Source organism: Petromyzon marinus, chromosome 14 (assembly GCF_048934315.1).
Source record: "Petromyzon marinus isolate PM22_M1 ecotype Great Lakes invasive population chromosome 14, UKy_Petmar_22M1.pri1.0, whole genome shotgun sequence".
Taxonomy (NCBI): domain Eukaryota; kingdom Metazoa; phylum Chordata; class Hyperoartia; order Petromyzontiformes; family Petromyzontidae; genus Petromyzon; species Petromyzon marinus.
The window spans coordinates 7,317,765-7,344,618 of record NC_133680.1 but is presented as its reverse complement, the minus strand read 5'-3'; the positions used below and the strand labels follow the sequence as shown (position 1 = coordinate 7,344,618).

Sequence of the window (26,854 nt, the reverse complement as noted above, 5' to 3'; positions counted from 1 at the left end):
TGTATATTTTTTTTGGGGGTGGGGCGCAATAATGCATATATTTTGCACGGCAAGTGAGCTGTGACGTCACATCTGTGCTGTCACCCGCATGCGGAAGCATTATGCAGTGTGTCTGCTGATGTCACACATTTCCCCCCCCAACCCTTCTTGAGTAAAGTGCCATACAAGTGTGTTGCAGGTCTAAGGCGTTCTTCGCGCAGCATTGCTTCATTATTTGAGTCGTTTACTGCCGTACGCACCCTGAAAGTTGTGTGTCTGCAGCAAGCACGTGTATGTGTACCTATGGACGCGCGCGCGTGTGTGTGGGGAGCGGTAGTGTAGTGGTTAGCGCGCTGCGCTGCGCTACGAACCCAGCGACCCGAGTTCGGTTCCTGCTCACGGCCACCACCGGTGATGATTATTTGAACCGGTACTGGGCCTCGCCTAGGTCGGCTTAGCCTCAAACGAGTAACTGCTGTGGTGTGTGAACATCGCCACTGGGGAGACAAAGGCGACCTGGCGTGGTGAATCCAAGTCCCGGGCGGAGCCGGGTACTAAAGCTAGTTTGCTTATACAATATTCATCTTGAGCCCAACTTTGCAGCCTTATTTTTTGCTACAGTAAATTCTCCAATCATTTATTTCCGTTAATTTCCATCGGTTATTATAAAGACCATCAGCAAATCATAGATGGTTAACATTTTTCTCCGCCTATGTTTATTTTCCAAAGTAGGATTTACTTTTTTGTTATTGGAGATTCGTGTGTGTGTGTTTTTACCATGTTCAAATGCGAGATTTGTTTTGCACGTGATTTCAGCGCACAACGATACAATCTTGTGAATGCGAGCAACAAACAGGATCTAAGCCGATCACAGACGGCGTGCTTGGGCCAAACAATGGAACGCGCAAAAAAAAAAATGACCATCAATCTGTCAACACTGCACAAAACTGGTTCGGGCGGAGAGTGAACCGGCCACCGGGGCTGACTGCGTGGCCAACTCAGATGGGTCCCGTTGACAAGTCACGGCCTGTAGTGCAGGTAACAGGAGGTGGCGGTGGTGGTGGGGGTGGGTGGATAAGGGAGGAGCATTCCAGCGATTGGTTATTTAGTCCGTGCCTCCGCAGCTCTGAAAACAACTTCTGCCGCGATTCTTTGCCGTCCGTTCGTCGTCTCGTCACAGTTGTGCCCAAGCTGAGCCGAGTTTTCAAGAAAGACTGAAGTTTGGTGGACGCTGGCGTTCGACGCCCTCGGATTTCGTGCCCATTTCACCTCTGTCCGGCTGGCGGTGTCGCGACAACACTTACAAAGGCGGCGACTGCTACTCCGTGGTTGTTGGTTCGCAAGAAGGTTTACATTTGTAAAAAAACATTTTTTTTTTAAGGAGACTCAAAAAAAGCTAACTTTGAAACAAAAAGGCAACAGCATGGGGACCGCGAATAGCAAGAGGAAATCGAAGCGTGAAGCGCAAGAAAAGAATAACAACGCCAGTCTGAAAAAAGTAAGAAGCTCTGTGTATATATATTTCTTATTGCTGTATGCACAATCTGTACACCGTATACACCTTGTTGTCAAACTCTGCCTGTTGGCGAATGTCATCCCGAACACTTGTAAAAGTACACTGCGGATTTACGCCCTTCCGATCATCTTAAGCGCAATGTAAAAGTAAACTGCGGGTTTGTGCCCTTCCGATGATCTTATCGCAACGTATTGTTGCGGTGCATGATGAATCGCGTGCAGTAGTACCTTTTTGAGTAACTGCAACGCATACAAATGGAATCACTCAAGAGCTTCATTGAATCGGTGGAACGCCGTGTAATTGACATATTAACATGGTGTTTGATGTACAAGTGGCTTTGTGCAGTTTCAGAGGCCGTGCTTGTTCGCGTTGAAAGGATGTCGCGGATCATGTCATAGGAGTTTGTGAATGCACGGGAGCACTCCACACTGGACTGCCATTAGCGCTGCATTAATTATGGTTATGTTTGCATCGACCTTATTTGCGCACGTTTGTCAATGCAAATGTGTGCTTTTTTTTTCCTTCCCACCGATGCATTATGTATTCTTTTTCATCGTTATAGCGTAGGGAGGCTCTGTTTAGTGGCGTGCACTTGCTCTCAAATCGTGTGCCCTTATTGGACATGCCACATTACTCGCGAGCACTTTTCACGCGTAAAATAAATGATGGAGTTCGACGGAGCGCGTTGTTTGGCTTTTAGTGCAATGCGCTGCAAGGCTTTTTTTTGCGTGTGTTGCCAGACATATTTAATGAACAATATATATGTTACGTTCGCGATCCACCATCATAGCTCGATGATGGGACGCGACCTCCACACCGTGGAGATGGAGCGATGGAATCGGCTCTAGTGCAGTCGGCGCCGAGTGGATTTGTTACGGAATGTACGTTGAACTTCTTTCGCACCGTACGTAGCCAACCGTGCTAATCGGAGGTGCGGGGGAAGGACAACAAACTAAGCACAAAAAGTAGCGAGAGGTGGCGGCAGCTTTGGAGACGATGTCATCCAGCAGTGATTTGATCCTGGCTGATGGTGAATTTCGATGAAGAAAGACACGAAAGCGTTTCGTGGGGCACTCTCACATCCAATAATAACATTGAGAAATATTCCAAAAGTAACGTTCAAATGTTTGTTTTTGTAAAATGTACACGTGCATTTTTACTTTAAAAATGATCGTTAACATTACCAAAACATGGACACGTAATTCCCCATTGATCAATGTTATTTTCGGAACAAGAGACTCATAGCATGGGAAAGTATGTGCTTATTGACGTAAATCTGTGTTTTTTTGTGTAAAAGGGTTGATTTTGGCACACTTATTTTGATTGCACACAACTCCAGTTACTTTGAATTTCTCTCTGGTGTGATTTTTGTTAAACTACTATATTAAGTGATGTTGCATGCGGTTTTTTTCACGACCTTTCTGACTACGCATCTAGGTAATAGAACGACTCGAACGCCGTGTTGTGAAATTCAAACAAATTAATTATTCCTCCGAGGTGTTTTCGGGTTGCGACGCGGTGGCATTATGCTCTGTGTTCTGGGAGCTTCTATAGTTCCTCCGTTACGTTCATGTGACGGTCGTTTCGTTCCCAAACAAGCTCCCACCACACATCGGAGGAGCCGTTGCATGAAAGCCTCCGTGGGCAGCCGAGTCGGAGAGTGCCAATCCGTGAGGTCATTTAGGGACATTGACGGGCACGTTTGGGAACTCGTGGAGAAACTTCCACTCCGAGGGAGGGTGGAAACGTGAGTGTTTGGAAGCCACCAAACCAAGCCTGTTCCACGGTTCAAATGTTTCCGGGGGAAGTGCTTCTGGAAGCTAACACCAATATGACCGAAGCGCTGCACAGCCTCTTTGTTGCAATGGAAATGAAGAGTGGCAAGGTTTCTCATTGGCAAACAAAATCAAACTAGATTGAAGGCTTTTTTTTTCCAAACAGACTTGCTCATCTTGCTCAAACATTTTGCTGAAATATGAGACTATCGCCCAAGCTTTTAGGTAACCCCCCCATCATTAAACACAGTGACAGTGTTTTGGTGGATGTTCCCCTCGACGATGGAGGGAAAAAATGGGACCTATCGTTCATGCAAGACACAGCACTCTGAGACAAGATATTTAAAGAATAACACTTCGACGTTTACTGTTTTAAGAATGCTGGTCTAAAGTCGATGGAAATAAATATATTGATACATTTAATGGGAATAATGTCTTTATATATTTTCACATTGAACTATTGACGCTAAAAAACATTGGAATGCGAACGCACTTGCAGTCATCAATCGCGAATTTCGCTATTACATTTTTTCAGCGCGAGTAATGAAATCCTTGACGTAATTAATTTCCGTGCGAAATGTCAGCCTAGGGGGCCGTCCATAAATGACGTCACGCACTTAGGGGCGGGGCGGGGTCAGACATTTGTGACGATGTGTGACGAGGGGGGGTGGGTTTGAGAAATGTGACGTCACATCAAAATGCGCAACTTTAAATAAATACAGACAACGCGTTATACTTAATTAAATATACTTTTTAATAAATGTTTTCTCCTACAACATCAGAGTGCAGCGCCACATTAAATACGCACTACAATGACAATAGTTTAAAGCCATTTGAAGCATGTTTTATTTTATTTTTGGGGGGGGAGGCAGAGCTCTGTGACGTCATATTTGAGGGGGGGGGGTCTGACATTTTGTGACGCCGTGTGACGATTGGGGGGGGGGTCAAAAATCGTCCAAATTCGCGTGACGTCATTTATGGACGGTCCCCCCCCCTTAGGGTCAGCGTAAACCCGTAAGCTTTCCGTGCGCCCGTTGCTGCCCGTGCTTTGAACAGAGGCCGTCGCTGAGGGCCCACACGCCTCACGAGCTTCTTAAAGCTGCCGGATTGCTGGACACCGGGGACGCTCCAGACTCGGCGGCCGTCGCGAGCGAGGCAAAAGCGACGCCGGACCAAACCGATGCAACGGACGTCGACAAATACAAGCGCTACACGATTAACATTCCAGGTGAAATCGCGTGCGTCAGAGCCGAGGTTACCTGACTGCTTCGTGACGCACATTCCATGCCTGGAATTTTGTTTTTTTTACGGGGGAGTGTGGTGTGGGGGGTGGTGAAGGTAAACAAGAAATTGCCACTCTTTGTGGACCTGGACCATTTTTTTTTTGCACACAAGCAAATATAACAACGGTGGGTCATGGTCATATTTGCATTTCCCCTTTAGTTATTCTTCCTTGTAAATGCTCAGTTACGTATTCGGACAGAAACGTTTTGTGTAAGTATAGGAGGCATTTTTAGTTGTTCGATCGAATCATTAAAATCTTAATCGGTAGAACGAAGGCCCGCAATCGAAAAAGGTTGAGAGTTCAAATCCTGGACGGGACTCGGTAAAACGAGTACCAATTTGTGCGCAAGTCTGCCGGCATACGAATGAGGAATTTCCACCACTGACTCAAGTCTGTAAACAGGAGATGACCACCACCTCAATGCTCATTTGGCTTGTCGAGTTTATGTGGTCTTGGGTTCATGTTAATCAATGCGAATGTGCGGTTTTCTGATGTTAGCCCGGACAAAACAGATGCTGGCAGTTTATATTTTTATGGGGAGGTGGCAGTAATGTGAATGGACCATGGGCTATGTCCACGTTCACGTAATCGCGGAACAATCTGCGCTGGTTCTCATTAAATTTCATACTTGAAAGGATTACTGTAGAGTGTAGGACCATCCGTGTCGATCGAAAATAGGTCGTGAAAACTGGCATCTTTCACAGCACAACATTGAATCTTCTCCGTCTTTACCTTACTAAAGTGAACTTCGATGCAGTTCCCCGCTGTGAGCATCAACAGGGGAGTGCTACACGGATGTATGGTGCATCCGCACGTTGTTGTTGTTGTTGTTTTTTTTGTTGCAACATATAACGAGATGCGTGCAGGTTAGGGTAGAGAAGTGGTGGCGGTATGGTTAGCGCGCCGTGACAAAACAATCCAGTGTCCAGCCACAGCTAACATCGGTTGCGAGTGATATCTGCACGAGTCCTGGGTGAACCCCCACCTCCTCATCCACCTCACCCAGGGTCAACAAACCCAGACTGACCAGTATGACGAAGTATGGCTACACAGACCCACACGTGACAGATATGTCGTGGGGGAGGCCTGTATCCAGTGTTGGATAGACAAAGGGCTGTGAATTGTAATCATTTAAACATTTGGGCGTATGCATATTCAAATAGAGCACACTTAACACATAGTTTGAGAGCTACATGTACTTATGATAACGAGATATGCATTTAGCGCCAATGGCACATAAATTGAAAGCTAAGCGGCGACTGAGCCTGGACATTGTATGGATGACCGCCGTTCATAAAACAAATATATTTATGGCTTAGGGGCGACATGGTGGTGTGCAGCAGAGAGCAGAGCATAACATTCCAATGCGATGCTGTACTCCTATGCTCCCACGTCGATGCTCCTTGCCTTCACCAAGCCCTCGCTGACAAGTGTGGTGAAGTATGGTCAAATAACCCCTATCGAGGCATGGGGAGGGCCCTCTTTCGGCAGTGGATTTACAAAAGAGCCGTTCAATGTACGTTTATGTTCATACGTACAGTCCACAAATCATCGTGTCAATATATGCAGCAGAGCCGGGGTGGGGGGGGACGATGTACGTACGGGGTTGTTGTTGATGTCTCATTCCTGCTGAACCTGTTGTTTTGACAGCTGTGGGGCATGCAAGCATGAGCCCGCTCTTGAATGTGGCATACAGAACAGCGGGATATGCGTTTGAGCTTGTCTCTGAAGTTACTGAGCCTCAAGTTATATTTAGGGTAGATGAGGATAACCACAAAGCACATGAACGCCCTGCAGATAATTCTCCGTTTAGGCCATCATACCCATTTAAATCCCTGGCACTGCCAGATTTCTGCGCTTGCGCTCCCACGGGCAGCAGTGTTCTAAAAATAAGATCGAAATTGCAGCAGAATCTCGCGTCCTGTTTTCTTTTTAACACCAGACCTGCACATTTTATTGGCTGATGTATTCATTGAGTGCATCAGAATCAGAATATTTATTTATACTGGAGGAGGAATCCAATGAGCTATGGAAGCTCTTTGTTCACAGATGCCCAGTATGGGCGGGTCAACAAGTTACAACAGTTAACAAGTTACAACAGCGAACAATAAAAAAAATGATAGGAGTGCAAAATAGAGAAAAAAAAGTAGGCAGGTCACTAAATAAATAAATACAGCATCATACATTTTATAAATCCGATGTATGAAGCTTGGGCAAGGCAGCAAAAACAACAACAAAAAAGACCCAGACCACACCAAGATAACACGCAGCCATCCCTCAATAAAATGGCACATTAACACTGAACTATCGATACACAGTTAAGCATCAAAGTTACAAGTCACATTTACAAATGTGGCTGTATCCAGCGCTAATATTCTGCTTCAGGATTTTTTTTAAAGTTAGATATACGAAGGGAAGAAACAAGGTTGTTCCACACCGTTTATGCTACAACGGCAAAGGCTCTGTCACCGATTCAATTCTTGTCCTCGGGATATTTAAAAGGCAAATTGTATGGACGCCTTAGTTTTCTTGGGTTAGACAATGATAATAATGAATTGGCTAAGAATAGCGCAGAATTTTCCAATTAGGGTTTAATGGATGAACAGGACCCAATGTATGTTTCTTCTTGCATCAAATTATGTGAGATTGGTTTTTAAGTATAGGTCACAATTGTCTTGTATGGCACATCCAGTGCTATTTTCACAAACTCACAGGCAAAAGTTGCCTTGCTTGAAAATACTTTTATCACCATCGTAATTATATAACTGCATTGTACGTATAATTGAACATATTTGCACGTATATATCGGGATTCAGTTCTCACTGAACTATGTTCTGGGTCACTGCTAAACTGGAGCGGGTTGGCAGTATGTAACTAGTACATACAGCCATGGCGAGAGATATACTGGATGTGGTGTGCAGGGAGATGAAATATATTGTGGGTCACCGACTTGGTCAATGAAAGCCCGTACGTATATTTCAAGCGAATGCTTCAGGTAATGCATCTTCTTTATATGCAGAAAAAAACAATGTGGTCGGGCTGAAGTGTTTGAGTTATACTTGAGAATCATGTAGTGTCAAATGAAGTGTCTTATGGAGACTGATGAAGTATTGTACGCAAATACATTTCAACTATTGGCATAATGTTTTCCAATGAAGGACATACACGACGAAAATGCAATGTGAAACACCCTGTAAAGGATGCTATATAAATCCGAAAGAGAATAGCAAACCATTATATAGCATGTAATGTTATATATGTAATGTTATATATGTAATGTTATATATATATATACAAAAATTGCAGGCCTTTGTCACACCGCTGCCGAATTAAGGCCGTCCCAAGCAATTGGTCACTGGGATTATTTGACGATATTTCACCACTCTGGCCCATGTTGGTTCGTGAAGTGGATGGCCCAAGACTGGTTCAGATATCACTCACCACTGATGTTCGCCTTCACCGGAAATTGAACTCGGGTGACCAGTTTCATGGTGTAGTGGGATAACCAATGTGCCACAGCCTGTTAATAGTCTCTGCTTTATCGACATTTCAAAAGAGGAATTATGGGAAATACAATCGGCAATTCTTGAGGTGCTTTTCATTATTGAGCCTTTGGGGTGTGCAGCTTTGCTAGAACGGAGGAAGTTATCTACTGGTTAACCACTCTAAACGACCGCTGTCTGTCACTGATAATGACAAATTAACTGAAACCTATAATATGATTAAGTATTGGTATAATACTCTATATTATCTGGAAGCCACGTGGTACATCATTGATGTTTGACAATGCAGGTATTCGTTAACGTGGTGTTAGTCTACTATGGTCCACCAGTGGTGTAAACTGCTGCCAATGTAGTCCCTTAAATGTAATCTTTGGCCAAAAAGTATTATTCTTTGATAATATTGCCTCTTGGTCAATTACTATTGTATACGGTATGCAAAAAAATAGATACGTGTTTGAAAAAACGCAACATTTTCATCAAAAAACTTATTTAAATATTTAGGAAATTACCCTTCTCTATGGCACATGTTCAATGCAGAAGGGCCATTGCCCAAAGCGTTGCCCATTATATATACTTTCTTATAAGGTGGTGCTATTGATGAACGTGTGGTGTATTTTTTGTTATTTGTGCATGTGTACCACTACCAATGCAGCAGCATCACTAAATAATTTGATAAGTCTTAGAGATCGTTAAGCTTGGGACAAATGCAAATACTGAGCGTTACCGATGCAAAGCATGGATCACGTTATGCGAGGCTCATTTCAATGCACATCTAATTTTAGTGGCTGTCAGTGTTTTTGAAATGCGAAATGTTACGAGACAGTGGTAATACATTTCCATCATGGCCATATGTTTTTTTTTCACTGAAAATCTTTTTTTCCGTCTGATTCATGATGTACTTTCACATACGTCTCAACCATTTGTATTATTTTGATAGCCTTGATTGTTGCCATCCAGTGGAACAACTTAAATTATGTTTACAAATCTGACTTTAGTAGCTAAGGTCACAAGAGTGTAATCGGGCTTGGGAATGTCCAGTGATTGTTGGTATTTTCTTCTTGTAAATGTAATTTTCCCGTTAAATCTCAAGGATAACATACAGTATATACATATTTTTTTCTAGATTTAAAGCTTTCTGGACTGCAAGGATCCATACTCACGTAGGTAAAAAAATAAAACAACAAAAATCACGACGTTTCGGCCACAACACAAGCGGCCTTCATCAGGTGAAGAGACCAGGCTGTCTCGAGGACAGCGCTGGAGTGAAACACAGCCACGTTTGAAATATTCTCACAGGGTTTGTACTTTTTGAACAATAAATTGCTTTAAAATCACGATATTATAGATATAAAAAACTAAATACAAAATGTATATCCATAGTTGATTTATTTATTGAAACAATTAATAAGCAGCCAATAATATTAATATGCATATGCACATAACTGATGCAAGATATAATGGTGCCTAGATTTTGTCGCATAATGACACAAGTTTGGTATGCCTTTGTGGATGCACTCATGAAAATATCCAGAAGCAATTGAGTCCATTTCATAGCAAATTAAACATTATGGCCACCTGTTAAATAAATAAACAAGACCCAACTTATTGAAATGATCACGCCACTGCAACCCCGGAATTAAACGTAATACTTGAACATCAATGCTGCATCAGAAGCTGTGTAGCAGGCATGTGGCCTTTAACCTTGAGTGAGCCTTTGCAGCCACCCATGTTATTGCTTTTAGGAACGCCATGCCCTTCCTTTGCCTGCATTTGGCTGTCACACCCGGAGACAATGACTAAGCCTGGATATTATGTTTCTCATCAAACATTGCAGACAGTCGCTTCCTTTTGAGCTTCTTCAGCACGATGCATTGATGTCAAGAATGATGAAAGGAGCAAAGTGTTTGCATTATCTGTCTCGTAGCAAACAGAAATGCTACACTCGAATTTGTGTTGTTTTTAATATTGTATAGCTTCGCTACCAAACAGGGTATGCTACCTCCTGAGGTAGAGAAAAAAAACAGGAGATGAGAAGAAGTCGACGAGGGGATAATTAACTGTAAACGCGTTGTCTTGAGTGATCCATCATTACGCAACCAACAAAAAAAACGGGGACTCTGAATGCTCTGGCAATACTAATATATTTGCCAGGTACGTTACCTGAGTGGCAATCCTACCATCAGCAACCAGAGCTTCAAAAAATGGAATTGAGACCAACTTATACCTCCCACTGGTGATTCTCTCCAAGTTAGAGTGATTTTACTGCTCGAATTATCATTGACGCGGTGCTCATCGCCTATTATAACCCTGAGCCAGTTCTGGATTTCGACATTCATATGGCGAGCTCGTGTATAACCATAGGACAACGAACTGTTGATTTTCCCACAAAGTGGTACAAAATGTATTGACCCCAGTGGGATGATGGGCCGAGTCAACGTCTCAACCAGCATTATAAGTCGCAACCTTCCGATGAGCGAGCCGTTGGCTCTATACCTCCCTTAGCTACCTGCTCGGATTCTGCCTCTGACCTCCAATTTGGCACGGTTGGCTTACGTACGGTGCGAAAGAAACCCAACATACGATATTAACGTCCGTGCAGTGGCGTGCGTTTTTTTAATAGAGACTCAGTCTCTGACCTAAACGCTCACTTAATTATATAAATATTAAAAGTATTTGCGGATAAAGACATTACGTGTGAGCACACATTAATTAATATACATTTCCAACCCGTTCTCGTGGGCAATGTTATCGTAAAAGAGTACTGCACTATGCTACTTTATCCATTTACGTGTAACGCGCGCACAGAGTGACTACTAATATTTCATTATACAGAGGCATGACAGTCTCTGGTTTATAATTGCACGCGGCGCATCTGCACGGAGTGTAAATCATTAGAACTGGTTGTGCCAGTTCTCGAGCCAGCGTTCAGGAAAGCTGGTCTCGTGATGTGATATTCAGTGCGAGAGGTAATTCACACAGCGCATTGCTACAGGCATTTGTAAGTTTGCCCGTGATAATCTGCCACTGTCCGCGAATTTATCTTTGGAACAATACAGCGTGGGATTTGGCACAACACAAAAATGCTACGTCTGCAATGGTTACACGCTGTGGCCCATTAAGCGAGAAAGGAACTGTCAGCCACAAGAGATGCACTCACAATTTCCATGCCGATGTCGTTTGTTTTACAACACGTGAAAATGCTGCAGAATGTGTTTTTTTTGGCTGTCGCATTAACTAAAATTGTTCCAACATTACGTTGCCTTCCGGTAAGACAAGAGGTCTTGATTTACCTCGTTGCCATGAGGGGTGAACACTCCCAATACATTCGCCTTTAAGTATAAATCAAATCATACAACAGGCAACGTTTTGGGCAATGGGCTTTCTTTATGTCACATGGCCTCTCTCGGTTCTGTGACGTAGGACCATTCCTCGAAACGTTGCGTATTTTTGTACTCTTTCTATTTTGAAGGCCACAGTGTTATTGACGAAAGTGTCGATTTGTTTATATTAGTTGTGATTGTGCACAACAACTTCCAACGCAGCAGCACCGTCAACACGTAATCTATTTACGGTAAATGTAAAACACGTACCAAAGCTATTCCAGGTCATTTGGTGCCACAACAAAATATAACAACCTGATGCGGACTGTAATCACTTACGAGGACCTAGATACGCACCTTCCAAGCCCTTATCAGTGCCCTACCTTATTACAGACTAATTCGGACCTTATTGGTCACCCCGTGCCCCTTATACATCTCAACGTTCATCCTACAAAGTCCCATCACAAGGGAGAGACGCAAACAAATGGACAAAAACGTGTTTTCCCGTATTGAAACGGCTGTACGCCATATGGACCTGAAAACTCAATTTCCCTGTACAAGAATACGGGGTAAACCGTCTGGGTTTCCAGGTGTGTAGACACAACATGTGTTGTATAATCATGGGGCTTCATATTCGCGTGTAGACGCACAGAATGCAGGCTGCACTGAGAAAGTACGTACTATTATATTTTCGCGAGAATGGCCCCCTTTTCTTAGTTGGATGATAATAAAAACTGATGTCAAATTTATTTAGCCCTATGAATAGCCACCCTTCCACTGGTGTGGAGGAATGTGTTAAATCGCACGCGATTGAAAAATAACAAAATTACGTCAGACACGAAATGTTATTTCACACACTGTACATTTTCCCCACTCAATAACACATTTTACATGATTTGAGTGGAATTAAACACTATATTTGTAAAGTGCTGTGTCGCATTCATTAATATGACATCCTTCTATACACGCATGTTAAACTACGAACCCATACTAAACTCCCTTTGGGGTAAATTTGGAAAATGAATTAGTAGATAACTTCTGCATGTTAATTTCCCTAGGGGTGCATATCATAACATGGTCATTCAGGGTTAGGTGCATCTGTATAAAATAAAATAATGCTTTCCAACCAATTAATATTTCAGTTTGTGTGTGTATTTTAAGTAAACACACGTATACCATATTTTTTTCAGAGTGACAGATTATATTCAACGGAGTATGACTTGTGAGCCTGTACAATATTATATACCAAATATATTTTGAAACCCTAAATGCAGGTACATTACTTACATCTTTACATCAAATATAATACAAACGGTTAGTTTCATTTGTGGGAAAATATTCCAATGACCTGAGATGAAATTCTTTTTTTAAATAATATATTTGATTCGACTACAATAATGAGCTTTCCAAACGAGTTTTTATTTCAAAATGAATGACCTTCCACTGAACAGGTCGTTACAGTTGTGCTGCACTGCCCCACAAACGTACCTTTCGGTTTTAGCCCGCGTTATTCCACATTGTGTGACATTTCGCTCCACATGCTGAGTACTTCCTCAAAAACTGATTTAATATCAAGATTTTTATTATTTCATTATTTTATTATTCTATCTACGTGAATAGGAGAGCTCTTATATGCAATTATGTCTGTGGGGAGGGGTGTTATTAGTTGGTCCTATAGTCTGTGACGACCCACAAAAATAATTCCACCTGTCCTTGAATAATGATCGAGATGGGATGTTCATGCAAGTCGCTTATCGTGTCTAAATCGCTCGGAGACACCACGGCGTGAAGGGCGCGATATCAAACACGAATGATTATTATTACTCACGGATTGTAGAGGCAATTTATTACGCAACTTATTCTTTCTGTGAATACTCTACGTCGATAATAGGAATGTGCACAGATAAGCACTGGCCCATGCATAACAAGAAAAGTGGATACTAGCCTTGTATGTTGACCTTCTTTTGCACCGTACGTGCCAATCGGAGGTGCGGATAAGAGGAGTTTAGCCACGTGGAAGTTTACTGCAACAATATTTATCGTTGTAAAAAACTTACGTCATAAATGTACAGCCCTTAGTGAATCCACTGCTGGATAAAGGGCTCACCTTTCAGTCATGAGTTTGTTTGGCCATACTTTTACACGTTGGTCAGTACGAGTTGTTGAAGAATATAAATATATAATGTATTCTATTAGGAAACATGGTATTATATATAAATATATACCCTCCCCCGCAACACACGTTATAAAATGTAGAAGTACTATATTCTACTCATAGTTTAATTTTGTATGTTGGCAGTGCATGCCGTGTGGCTTCCAATGCGTGACTTTCCATGTGTTGCGAAATTCATGGGCGTGAATTGAACGCATTGCTTGCTTAAAATTGTGTGGCGTTCATGCCTGACACAGGCAAATAAGCAATCTCTTAGGCTGTCCAAGTGGTGGCACATGTGCATGCAAAAGTGGAAAGTTTCCAAGATTCCAAACAACAATAAGAAAAAAAAACTGCTGCAAATAAACAGCGATGCTTCCGGATGTAGGCAATCGATTGCATTGCAGCACTTAAACTATAAGTTGACTGTTTCAATTTGGTTTTCGTCAAAGTACTTTGATTCTTGACACTTTTTTTTTACTGCTTTACGAGGTCTGTAAAATATTTAAAACAAACCCCACTTAAAAGCATCTGTAAAGCAAAGTTGAGAACTGCTTACACTCTCACAAATACAAAGACCCGAAAGGTTCATGAATGAAGAGCACCACAAGAAGAGCCCCTAATTGTACTCCCCATATTGCCTCTTCTGAAATGTAGATAAAGCAATGGCTTTTCCAGGCTGTGGCACATTGGTTATCCCACTATACTATGAACCTTGTTCGTCTGGGTTCCATTCCCAGCCGTGGCTAACGTCAGTGGTGAGCGAATATATCCGAGTCGGTCGTGGGCACCTCACACACCAACCCACTCTGACTAGCGTGGTGAAGTACAGTCGGCCAAAGGAACCCCCGTGAGTGACGTGGACATGGGGATGCTTTGAATGCAGCAGTGAACTAGCAGAAGCTTGTCGCTTAATCATTGTGCATCATTTCTAGTTTTGGACAGGGATAATGTCAGCGGCGAGCGATATCTTAACCAGTCCGAGCCTCTTTGCCCCTGCTCCCCCAGCTTCACTAATCAGCACTGGCCAACCTGCTGAAGTACAGCGTTCCCACGTTATTCGTGGGGGATACGTTCTGGAGATGCTCGTGAATAGCACATTTCGCGGGTAATTATATTGACCTACGAAAAACATATATTTTTTATGAATTTCCCTAAATGAATACATAAACAAGCTATTTTTAAATACATGAAAATGATCTGATCACTTTATCTCATCACTTTCTTTCTCTCTATCAATGCAGTCATGTAGAGTTCCAGGTGCGATTCGCGGATAGTCAAAATTGCGGATAGCAAATTCGTGAATAACAAGGGAATACTGACTAGTAATACAAGCCCCCCCCTCCCCCCCCCATTAATGAGAAGGCATAGGGATGCCTTCATCCAGCATTGGAGTGACTCAGGGAATATCTATTATTTAATCTCTGTAAGTGATTGCTTTCTTTGTGTTAGTGATTGCTTTGCATAATTTGCCTTTGTTGTCTGTGCGTAGCTCCGGACTATGGAGTACTGCAAAAACGTGCTCTGCAGAGGACCATGAGTGACCCCGACTACCCTGATGAATGCCCAGACCTCATCAAACCCAAAAAGCTGATGAGCCCCCTCCACACCTCACCCAGCTACAAGGAGCTCACAAGGGAACTTATCATGAACCAAAAACAGTAAGTTACAGTCAACACACACACACAAAGGGATCTCCGCAAGTTGTGTCCTGAAAGAGGCAGGAATGTGCCGCTCTGCAATTATGAGTATTGATCCACAGCGTGGTGTAACCTGATCGCTCTATCTCGCGTCGTCTTCATAACCGAGGGTTTATACCCATGACAGATGCTCGCCACCTCTCTTGAACGTCATAATCTCTCGTACAGCTGCTCACATTGTGCATACAACTGATGTGAACCATCTTTGTCATATCCCTTGCTGTACCCTCATCGGTTCGAGTCCTGCATCGGGTCGGGTAACCGCACGGCGATTCACAACTGTGCTGCTTTAACGGCATGCCTTTTGGGTGCCGATTATGTTCCTGGCGTCATGTTCGCGTCATGATCGTTCGGAAAGTCGTCAAAACGGCCGGGTTTCCGACACGCTTTATTTGAACCAAGCCAAGACTCTATGTTGGGATGAAAGCCTGCTTATGCTACCATCCTTGTCATCAAACTCCTCAGCCGTTCTTGCTAGTAGGTGCTCTCTCAATGCACATCTGCATCCTTCATAGTAACATGGTTAATTAGGATGCAGTCGGATTGAATTCTTGCTTTCCATCGTTACGATTGTATATTGTATGTAATATGTCACTACATAATATATGAACTTACCGAAGCAGTACAACTTTTTGGGGATAAAGCAGCAAACTAAATAATAACGGCTTGATAATTAAACAGCAAACCAAACTGAAAATCAAAACATGAACAGAGAGAGAAGAGGCACCCTTGTTAACAAGGTATTCGATAAATACCAGGACCTGAAAAACTGGTCTTGAAGAATGCTGGGCAGTTTGAACATGCTCAATCGAATGAAAGTTGTTTTAAAGTTTAAAGGTTACACTTTATAAGAAGGCTTTTAACATGAGTAGACAAAGGTGGGGTTGGCTACGTTAACCATTTTGTGCAACAAATAATTAACCGTGGATTTATTTTTAAAATACAGGTTCCTATCGATTTCAGAATCACATGCTTTAATGAGCAGAACACAGGTGCCCCATTACGTTGTTTCCGCGTGCATTTAGACGATCGAGATTCTACAGCCACATCCTGCAATCAGAATAATGCAGAAACGTGAATAGTATTATGTATTCACAATCTAAAGGTAAAAGCAATTATAGTATGGAGCTGCTATGGTCGCGAGTGTAGAGAGATAGACAAATGGCTGACAGCGTAAGACCGTTGATTGTCTGCATCGTATTGAATACAGCACTCAGCATTAGCAGTTGTGCAGGCTGGTCCAGATGTCTTGTGACCCCTTATCATTTTATATATTAATTTCCCTGTCTCATAAACCTGATTTAAATAAACCTTCCCGAAAAAAAGATACGTTTTAGATAATTAAATGGGGGTCACAAGACATATGGACCCACCTGTACACACACTGAAGGAGCTTTATTCATTTCCTGCTGTAGGGATATTTAAAAAAACTCCTAAATCTCCTTTTTCATCGTAAGGACAATTGAATAGTGTTCCAACAGGCTTAGCTGACATCAAAACTGCCACACCTGTAAGAAAAAAGTCCCTCTTGTGTATTGTGAAAATGTGGCCTCACACATTGGCCATGCCAAAGTAAGGGCACAGCCTCACATTGGAAGCTACGGGTTGTCTCACTCGGGATTGGTGGTGATTGGTTACATCACGAACGCACAGGTGCCCATTACTTGCTGCCAACAATCGCTGTTGGCAAGCTATATGTTAATACTTGCACACCCTATTTATCATATGTTTGATTATATAAACTACTGTACTGGTTATATTAAATTTATGCGACTACTGGTAACTCTTGGCCAATGACTGTTCATATAACACCTCCGATTAGCACGGCTGGCTATGTACGGTGCGAAAGAAGTTCAGCACACGTACGTACAGAGTTGAAGCTTCCATCGCAGTCGGCATTTATGTCACATTTGTGCAGCAGGCAAATCACATACCCAAGGATATCACGATTTTTTTCTCCCTTAAAAAAAGCTGTGGATGTCTCTTTTAATCGTCTACATCTCAAGTTCGTAGAACCGAGATCAATTCAAGAGATGTGACAACTCTTACTTGTGCTGTCTGTTGCTCGCCACGTTTGACATTTTGGGACTTTTTCGGGCTGTGTTTGCACAACTTCGATAAGAAAAAAAACATTTATAATCCACACAACACCCCCAAAGTGGCTGCGCCTCTGATGCTTGGATACGCACAGAGGAGGCCTTGTTTTTAAACTCCTTAATTTAATTTAAGAGACCCATTTTCTTGCACATGTGGTTAGTGAACCCCACGCGAGTCGATTAGATATTTCTGTGTTACCTGCCACTGTTACTTGAGTGGTGCGTGACTTGAATATTGTTTATTTCCTTGAATGTGTTTGCTACTCAGTGTTTCCAACGTTTGATTTATTTGCCGTAATTTCCTTTTCTTTTCACCAAGGTCCTACGCGGGTCATTCATACAAAACAGCGTAAGGCTAAATGTTTCTTACCCTCGTCAACAAATAAATTCAACCAAACAATGGATTTTAAGTGAAGCAACAGTGTCTGCCTATGCGGGTAGCAACTCAACGCAGCAATTCTCTACCCATGAGGGTATGAGGGGGGCACATGCTCAAGGACGGCCATCTACAACATTTTTTTTGTCTTTCCAAAGCGATATGTTATTAAACATTCAAATGCACCGCACGCTCCAAGGGCACAACCGGAGATAATACGCAAGCAAACGCAAAAACATACGTTCAGACAAACTGCGTCGCGAGTGTAAGCGTGAGATAAGAACGGAGATAGAGAGTCCATGGTTGGGTGCTGTTCGGGTGGTAAGAGGGGGTAGAAGTACATTGTCAGAATTGTCTAATAGTGAAACGGTCTGAAAAAAATAATGGAGCATACATTTTGTATAGCCTTAGGATATACGTGAGTCCTTGTTGCACTATCTAGATACATTTTTTTTGTCAACTACATTTTGATGTTCACCACGGATGATCCCGTTGAGGCAGTCGCCTGCCTATTTTACACCAAAGATTCCGTAGATCCGGAGCACAGCAGCAACAACAAAACAAAAACGTTCAAATTGCAGAGAAATAGTACAGGGTCATGAAGGCATATTTAACAACTGACAAACGAGGTATTTGGCGGTCATAAGCGAAATACATGCAAGTCAAAAGCAGTGGAAGTGTAATGTGAAAGGCGAGGTACAGGTGCACGTAGGCTTTATATTTTAGTCTGAACAGTGACGTTCCATCTCACTGCCGCACACGGACTAATCCCACCTCCACAGTGTTCATCCACTCGACATTTTCTCCCTCAATTACCATTCCATTGGCTATCAGAGTTTCTAGCGGTTGTGTCCTACCTTAAGCCCACTCAATTTTTCCACGCTCATTACCGGTCTCTAATTTTCTGAACCATGAACTCCTTTATTTTTCTCTCGGTGCATGGCGAAGAAAATGGGTAAAAGCTGAAAATACTTAATAATAGGGTTTTTCCCCTTTTTTCTGGCAACAAAACTGAAACCTTTTTACAAGGATTCATGTCTGCATTAACCACAATACCTGCAGTCAAAATGCAAACAATAAACATACTATGATAATATATGCATTGTCCTTGAAACTGATTGGTCCACACCAAGGGACGGCTTGATGTGGACGGCTTGGTGTGGACCAATCAGTTTCAAGGACAATGCATATATTATCATAGCATTTTTTTTGCATTTTGACTGCAGGTATTGTGGTTAATGCAGACATGAATCCTTGTAAAAAAGGTTTCAGTTTTGTTGCCAGAAAAAAGGGTTAAAACCCCTATTATTACATTTTGGTACTGGCAAAGGAGGCCTAATGATGAAAATATTTAGTATCCTAGAATGTGAACACGTTCTCTGTCATAGAATTGCTTTTTGTGTTTCGTTTGTTGCCCTTCCCCCGCACCTCCAATTAGCACGGTTGCCTACGCACGGTGCGAAATAAGTTAAACATACTCTTTGGTTCTATTCGGTAAAGTCACGTAAAAGTATAAAACAACAAAAAATAAAAAATTCACGACGTTTCGGCCACAACACAAGTGGCCTTCATCAGGTGAAGGGACCAGACTGTCTCGAGGACAGCGCTGGAGTGAACACAGCCAAGCTCAGACCGCGACCTTTAAGCTTGTGTGAGAGGAATTAAGGTGCCTTGACAAAGGAATTAGCATAAAAATTAGCACTCAATTGACGGACTTAGCATGGTGAACGGTGTAGAGGGGGTGAACATGTGCAGACCGGCGAGGGGGGGAGGGGGAGTTTAAATATTGATGGTGTGAAAAGGGAATTTAAGCAGCTGCGAAAGTTTGGGGTACCACTACTTGAAAAAATATACTGTACCATTGAAAATTAGTTTAATGTTTGGTTCGATTTAGAAAAGTTAAACATACATACATAAACAGCTGTTCCCCCCTTTGTGGTAACAGCATTGGATAACATGGTGTAGTACATGTGACAATAAAAAGAAACCCTTTTTAAAATATTAAATATAATTCTGGATTAAAAATGTTGCTACATTCCCTTGAAAGCTAGGGAACAACCCAGCCCACCAAATATATAGGGAGGTCCAGATGTCTTGTGACCCCAAATTAATTGACCCAGAAAATGTTTTTCCTTTGCGTATTCATTTATGTTTTAAATAAACCTTACGGGGGGAAGAAAAAAAACATTTTAGAGAATTAAATGAGGGTCACAAGACATCAGGACCACCCTGTACATCTCTCACCAGCTCACGTTTGTGGGAAGGCATCAGGGAAATAGCCACGGCGGGAGGGAGTTGTGGGTGATAAAACGATCCCATCGTTGTTTAGAAATTTCTATGAGATACCTGCACCATTTTAGACAATAATGATCATGGTGTTTGTTTAAGAGTCTGCTGCATTGTTCTCCACGTAACACGGTGACATACATAATGCCGATTATGCTGATGATGGAAGCTTTAAATAAACGGTGACATACATAATGCCGATTATGCTGATGATGGAAGCTTTAAATAACAGGAGTTCATAGACAATCAGCTCACTATCGAGTGATTATCCATTCGTTGTGTGGATTCAGTACAATTACAGTGAAGTAGCACTCCTATCCACGACAAAGTTGGGGTGGCACGTGGATCATATCTGTAATATAACCGTTAACCTGGTAAGAGTAGTGGCACAGGTGTTGTACAGACTTCAAAGTGGGAAATAGTGCAGTCAGGGTTGACACAGGAAACTAACACCGCACATGGTAATGGATCTGTTTATAGTAATGTTGTGCGTGTGTGCTTTAAACAAAGGAGAAGTTTATCTTCCTCATAATGTGATGTGGACAATGCTGTTTTTCCCCCCAGTGGTGAAAATTAGTGCATTGGACAATTTACGTTTCATTTGATGACTCATCTATTTCACATTGCCATTACGTTCATCAACCATCCAGTTGCAATGCATATTGGCCATTTTATTACAATCATGAAATAATCTTCAATACACTTTTAATGGAAAAAAATGCAATCTAATGAAGTTCATATTTATAGCTTAAACTTTCTGGCAGAAATAATGAGCAGGGAAAATAATTTTTCATTAAAAAAAAGTTTTATCAGGAGGAATGCATAGAACTGAACTGAAAACATCAAATTTTCACAGTCGTTAAGGCCATAAAAGCACAATTTATAATTAACTTTGAATCAATATAAGCACGTGCGTTGTAATACTAGTACTGTACAGGAGAAGCAAAAAACCTCTATTATGGAGGAGAACTCCTGTTGTTTATGGTGATGTGGGAGACCAACATCACGGATCCTATTATCCTCTGGGTTCTCTGTGATGTTACTCCACTTATCACCAGGAAAAATAGACAATCCGTGGATAATAGCATGGCTTTGCCACGTGACTCTTATTTATGAACACATTCTGATAAGAGTAATCCTTCCAGCAAAGCAGTATGGGAAAAACTATGGGTAATTGTGGCTAAAATAATAAATAGGGTCACACATGCATTTTCGCAGACCATGGATAATAGGAGCTGTGAGTAACAGGGTTGGGAATGGGGGGAGTTGACCTGGATATTATTGCCTGGCGTGCAGAGGGGTGCTCCTGCGCACCAAGCCCGAGCTGCAGAAGGTGATGGAGCAGAGACGGAGGGACCAACACTTCCATCAACGCAACCTCGACGCCCAGAGGCCCAAGTCCATGTTCGACGCGGAGCTGCTCAAGAGATACGAGAAGATTGAGCAGGTTTGTGTCTGTTCAGCCAAAACTATATCAAAAATCGATTTACAATGAAACTACACAGAATGGTTAAACAGCCCTCAACACAGTAGGTATGCAACGTTGGGCCAAAGTTGACGTTGGCCCAACGTCCCATGTTTACTGGGCCACTGGATGCATGGAGTAAGGGATGCCCTGCTCCAGCGGTGGATTGACACGAGGGATTTAACGATTCACCACTCTGGCGATTCGAAACATTCCTCAAAGTCAGGGTTGCGATTCCACTCATGCTAAAATACCGCTGGTTTATTTAGTGGGTGTGTAAAATAGAGCTGTGAAGTAACGTATGGGTTATTCCACAACATACTATGCGATTTGCTGTCATTAGTGACCATGTAATATAAAACATGTTTTGGTTTGTGTTTATATGGAATACCATCATGTTGCGGTTGCACCCGATTCAAGAGCCGAATAGCTCATCAGTGCTATACCAAATAAATGAAACTGAAAAAAAACGAATGTACTTTTAATGATATACTTATAATGATCTCAGTAAAACCACAATCTGAATAAAGTTTGTATTCAAATTATATTGGTATTGCTGGATAAATTATAGCTGTACTATAGCAAGAAGTATTGGATGTTTTCCAGTGGGTAGTTTATTTGGAAATGAGGTGTGAAAACAGTAACTGTTTGATGAGACAAAAATTTAATTGGTGGCTTCGGGGGGGATGTGTAATCATACTTTTTATTTAATTTTAATTTTCAAATTCCACTGATGTGGAATGTTAGATAGAGGACGAGTTAATTATTCAACACAGGAAGCATCCTTTCTGAACCCTACAGCTGTAAATATAGGGATGGATACTCTAAAATGTGTATGTGATTGGTACGAATGTGTTGCACATGTGACATTACAAACTGCAAGTGTCTAATGAGAGCTGCTCACGTGTTTATGCAATCGCACATTTTCCAGAAAATTACAAAGTTTGGTACTTTTCCCTTTGCAATTTATCACTTCATGGAGGGCTTATAGAGAGAAGGGTAATTGAACTCCTCCGTGACTTCAGAGCTCAGCTTTCTTTGAAAATAACCAGAGAATTGTGGCGACACTTTTAAATGACACTGTAGTTCTGTATGGGATGTCCTCTAGGAAGCAGCGGTCTTGGCAAGCATCACTTCAATATCCAAGCCTTGTCAAATTGGCCCATTTATTCCAGTTTCCTTCATTCAATGATCTGAGCAGTGCTGTCTTTGGAAATGAAAGCCGCTGCTGTAACAGTAACAACACAGAATGCACAGACTACATTCCCTACGACTAAAACAAGTGCTATATAAATAACCTATATGCTGCCAAATGGTGCCTGCATAACCATTTCCTTCCTGCTTGCCTGTGTGAAACTCGTACTAATGTAAGCATTGAACTCCAATATATATTTACAATGCGAATGCTTAACTCAGAAACATAAATTAAGTAATCATTTCTGCTTACTTCTGTTCGCTACCTGTGGCTGCAACAAGCCCACGCCATTGCCAGACGATTATTTAGCAGCTTTCTTTGCTTCACCCCAAGACGGGCCCAAGGTCTTCAGTTGGGTTTTAATGGTGCGTCTCCAGGTGGTTTTAGGCCGGCCCCGTGGTCTTTTCCCTCTTGGTGTCCATAACCAACAGTTCTCGCCCTGGACTCGCGTTCCATTCGCAGCACGTGTCCCAGCCACCTGAGTCTTCTCTCTGTTACGACCCGCGTTGTGCATCTTGAATTGGTCTTGATGTTACAGGTCCCGGTTTGAAATCTTGTTCGGCCAGAAGATGCGACAGATTTTCCTCAGGCAGTTGCTGTGGAAGGTTGATAGGGATTTCACGTCTATCTTGGTGGTTCTCCAACCTTCACTATTGTACAGTAACACTGATTTTACATTGCTGTTATAGATTCGCAGCAAGAAAAAAACTGCTGAAGTAGGCGCCGCCCTTGCTGTGGTTATCCCACCTGATGAAGGTCGCTTGTGTTTGCGATCGAAACTTCGTGATCTATTTTTTTTTTTTACCTACGGGACTTTACCGAAAGAACCAAAGAGTATGGATTCCTGCCAGTCACGAAAGCTTCAAATCTAAGACTGTCAATCCCGTTGAACAGGATTTTGCAGAAGACCTTGCTAGGGAGCGAAACGAGTCTCATTCCTTGCCAGTTGTCGCAGTTGCCAAGCTGTCCCTTTTGGGGAAGTCTAACGACTAGGCCTTTTTTTCCAGTCCTTGGGAATGCTGTTACTCTCCCATACCACCAAATGGAGTGTTTATATTTCATAGTCTACATGAAAACAGCTAGCTGAGAAAGTTAATTTGGTTTATATGTACGTATGTGGTCATCTTATGGAGAGCCCAACTCCTGCCATGCTGAGACATGGCATTTCCACCACTGGTTCTGGGCTGCCAAAGGAAAAAGGTTGCACCTCACTACTAATTTCAACAGGCAGACACTTGGACTTTTCACATTTCTGCATAGCAAACTGCATACAATCAAACCAGAAGTCATGTGCATGCGGTGGTTTTTTTTTCTGAATTGTATTTAATTGTTGGTTATGACAATGGTCAATGTCTTTTGCAGATTGAAAAGGAAAGGGAGAAGGCAGTGGAGGACGTGGAGAACGGAAATGTGCCGGAGTTTGTTAAAGTCAAAGAACGGCTGAGACCAATGTCGATGGTGTTAACCACGGAGCAAATAATTTCGTTGGAAACGCCTGCAGAGCAACTGTGACCAGTCCCAGCGTCACCTGCTGGATCACAAAACATGAAAAAAGCAGCTGCAAAAATATTATTTAAAGCTGCTCGTCGGCTTCCTTCAGAAGCGGAGTGCCTGTTTGATCAGTTCCTGCAAACAGTGAAAGAAAGAAGATCTTTTCCAGCAATATCGTTGGCTTTCTGGTTTTTGAAGAATCGGATTTAGTTTTTTCTTGGTAGTTTCAAGTGAATGCTAACAATCTAAAGCATCCTGTGACTTAAGAAATTGAAACTGCACGTGGATTATAGCGGTTCTCAATGTTTAACCTTGCTTTTATGTTTTGGAAAAAATGCTATATGCAGTGTATCCTAGCTTTTGTGGGGATTAAATTACGATTTTCATTCAAAAGCATGGTATTCTTTTAAAACGAATACAGTCTTTTTAAAAATGTAAAATGGCATTTGCACCATGTACATTGGCGAATTCTAGAGTGTGGGAATGTCAACATGAATCTACCAAAAAGTAAATATGACAACGATAAAGATCCCCCATATAACTTTTAAAAGATTTGGGGCAAGTGCTGTTAGCGAGCACCTCTGAAGGCTGGCACGATGCATGAGGGAGTGGGTGGCTACTCCATGCCCGGTCGCATTTGTCTCCAACTTGGCGATATTTACACACTGCACCAGATACTCATTTGAGGATGGGTAGACCTAGAGAAGGCCCAGGAATTTTAATTGTCACTGGTGTTGGCCATGGGCGGGAATCGAACTCGGGTCGCCGATTTCGTAGGACAGTGCGCTAACTGCTACACAACCGCTCCCCATGTTTGTATATACAAGAATATATATACCCATATAATAAACATGCAGTATTGAGATATAGCTGGGGCGGCCTATCAGAAATTGTTTTGGTTTGCCTTGTCCATAAAAATTTAACTTTTTAATGAAATTGGCAATGTGATGGGCAGCGAATGTGCAAGTTCAAGTGCGGTACACGGAGACAATTAGATTGCTTTGCTCTCGGGCGCAGGCTAATGTATTGCTTGTGGGTTGCCAGCTCTGATTAAAAAAAGAAGAGACAGTTTAGCCTCGGGTTAACAGGGTTGGGCTGGAAATGACTGGGTGGGGCAGAGAATGATTTAGGGTTCGTTTAGGTGAGTCATTTGGAAAGATTATTCAATTGTAAGAGAGATTCAATTAAATAATGTACACAGGTGTTGCGGCTTGGTGATTTAGACACCCGTTTCACCAACAGAGAGAGAGAAGACTAATTGATTGATACAGCCTACGATTGCGGTGGCAGTGATTTGAGCAGATTTGCAAACACTGAACTTAGTTGATTATTGACATCTGGCTGCCGTGACGATTCATACAATCGGAATGAGGTTTGACCACTTTTCAGGTATAAACAGCTCCACGTGCACACTACGATGGCACCGCTGTCGTTTCCTTTCTGATCGTTTTGACCAAGTCTGGTACTCAAATTATTGTTAATATCCCAGAATGTATTATTACTATGACCCCGTGTTTTATTTATCCGTAAAAGGAATGACACAGAAGTGTCAAAACAAAATCCCATTTATGTTTATCCAGCAATGAGAGGATCATCCACGCAGAAGTACTGTAGTGGGAAATTCATCGCATTATCCATGCATACACGTTACCTGGAAGCGCTCTCCCAGAAGTGGCGAATTCATCTTATTACCTATACGGTCTTCAACACGTAAAGAGGAATACGCTGGAAAAGGTTGAAAATATTGTCCACTGGCTCTGTTTATCTGTGGATAACCACACGAAGAAATAATAATTTACAGTCCTTTGTCAATCTCAGTTATGGAGGGTTGGTTAAGGGGAAATGTGGTCCGGAACGGGTTCAAATATCGCTCGCCACTGATGTTATCTGTGGCTAGGAATGGAACGCAGGCAGCTAGGTTTATAGCACAGTGCGCTAACCATTGTACTACTTCTCGACCGGTGTATATGAGGAGTTGTTGGCCTGGATAGGCACGGATAATGGGCTAGGCACGGATAATGGGATCTGCCGATAGTGCCCCCACATTCTTAGAGATTGGTATTATTGAGCTTTTAGTGGGGATTTTGTTTTCAAGTGGACACTACTGGCCAGGAACCCACCTGGCTGGCTTTCTAGAGCTCTGATAAAGCAAGTCGACCCTGCACAATGCATGGAGTCCTTCCAGGGTTGAGCTTACAAGCTATGGATTCTTAAGTGGAATGGTTGCACTTTAATTGGGAAATGTGTTTTCTCAGCTGTTTTTTGCAGTATTGCTCTCAATGTTATTGTTGTTTGTAAGTTTTAATAATATTTTAATGGAACTCTCGCCTGTACTGGCCGTTGCTGACTTGCCTGCAGTGAAACTGTAAGTAAAAACAGGTGATTATATTATTTCTGACAGGTGTAAATGAAATGCTAATAATTTGACAATAAGGAAAACTCTCAAAACATAGCTAGCCTTACATTTATCATTGACATTTGAAACTTAGCATTGTAATTTTCTATACGAAACAACGATGGTCTATTGTACAGTGTATTATTGCATATTTACCCCAAACCTCCGTATTTTGAACACTATTAGCAGTTTCATGTATCAAAGGTTTGTTTTACATGTACTGCCAACACATGTATGCAGTTTCTATTAAAACTTTTCTCTTGGAGAAGAACACACACACACACGTCATTTTCCTAGTAAATAAAAGGATGCTTTGTATA

General features: G+C 42.1%; 1 protein-coding gene across 1 annotated transcript; it reads left to right on the top strand.

Annotated features, from left to right (window-relative positions):
- The first annotated feature begins 1,050 nt into the window (after window positions 1-1,050).
- FAM107B (family with sequence similarity 107 member B) lies at window positions 1,051-26,854 on the top strand. The gene is made up of 5 exons (XM_032954172.2): window positions 1,051-1,477; window positions 4,327-4,498; window positions 15,023-15,191; window positions 21,285-21,435; window positions 24,011-26,854. The coding sequence occupies exons 1-5, from the start codon at window positions 1,403-1,405 to the stop codon at window positions 24,158-24,160; spliced, it is 717 nt and encodes a 238-aa protein (XP_032810063.1). The 5' UTR covers window positions 1,051-1,402; the 3' UTR covers window positions 24,161-26,854.

What these genes read in the sequence shown, in the direction of transcription:
- FAM107B (XM_032954172.2), top strand. Translation starts at nt 1,403, where the DNA reads ATGGGGACCGCGAATAGCAAGAGGAAATCGAAGCGTGAAGCGCAAGAA. An exon ending in CTTATCATGAACCAAAAACA is followed by an intron (nt 15,192 to 21,284) that starts GTAAGTTACAGT and finishes CCTGGCGTGCAG; the next exon opens with AGGGGTGCTCCTGCGCACCA. An exon ending in GATACGAGAAGATTGAGCAG is followed by an intron (nt 21,436 to 24,010) that starts GTTTGTGTCTGT and finishes TGTCTTTTGCAG; the next exon opens with ATTGAAAAGGAAAGGGAGAA.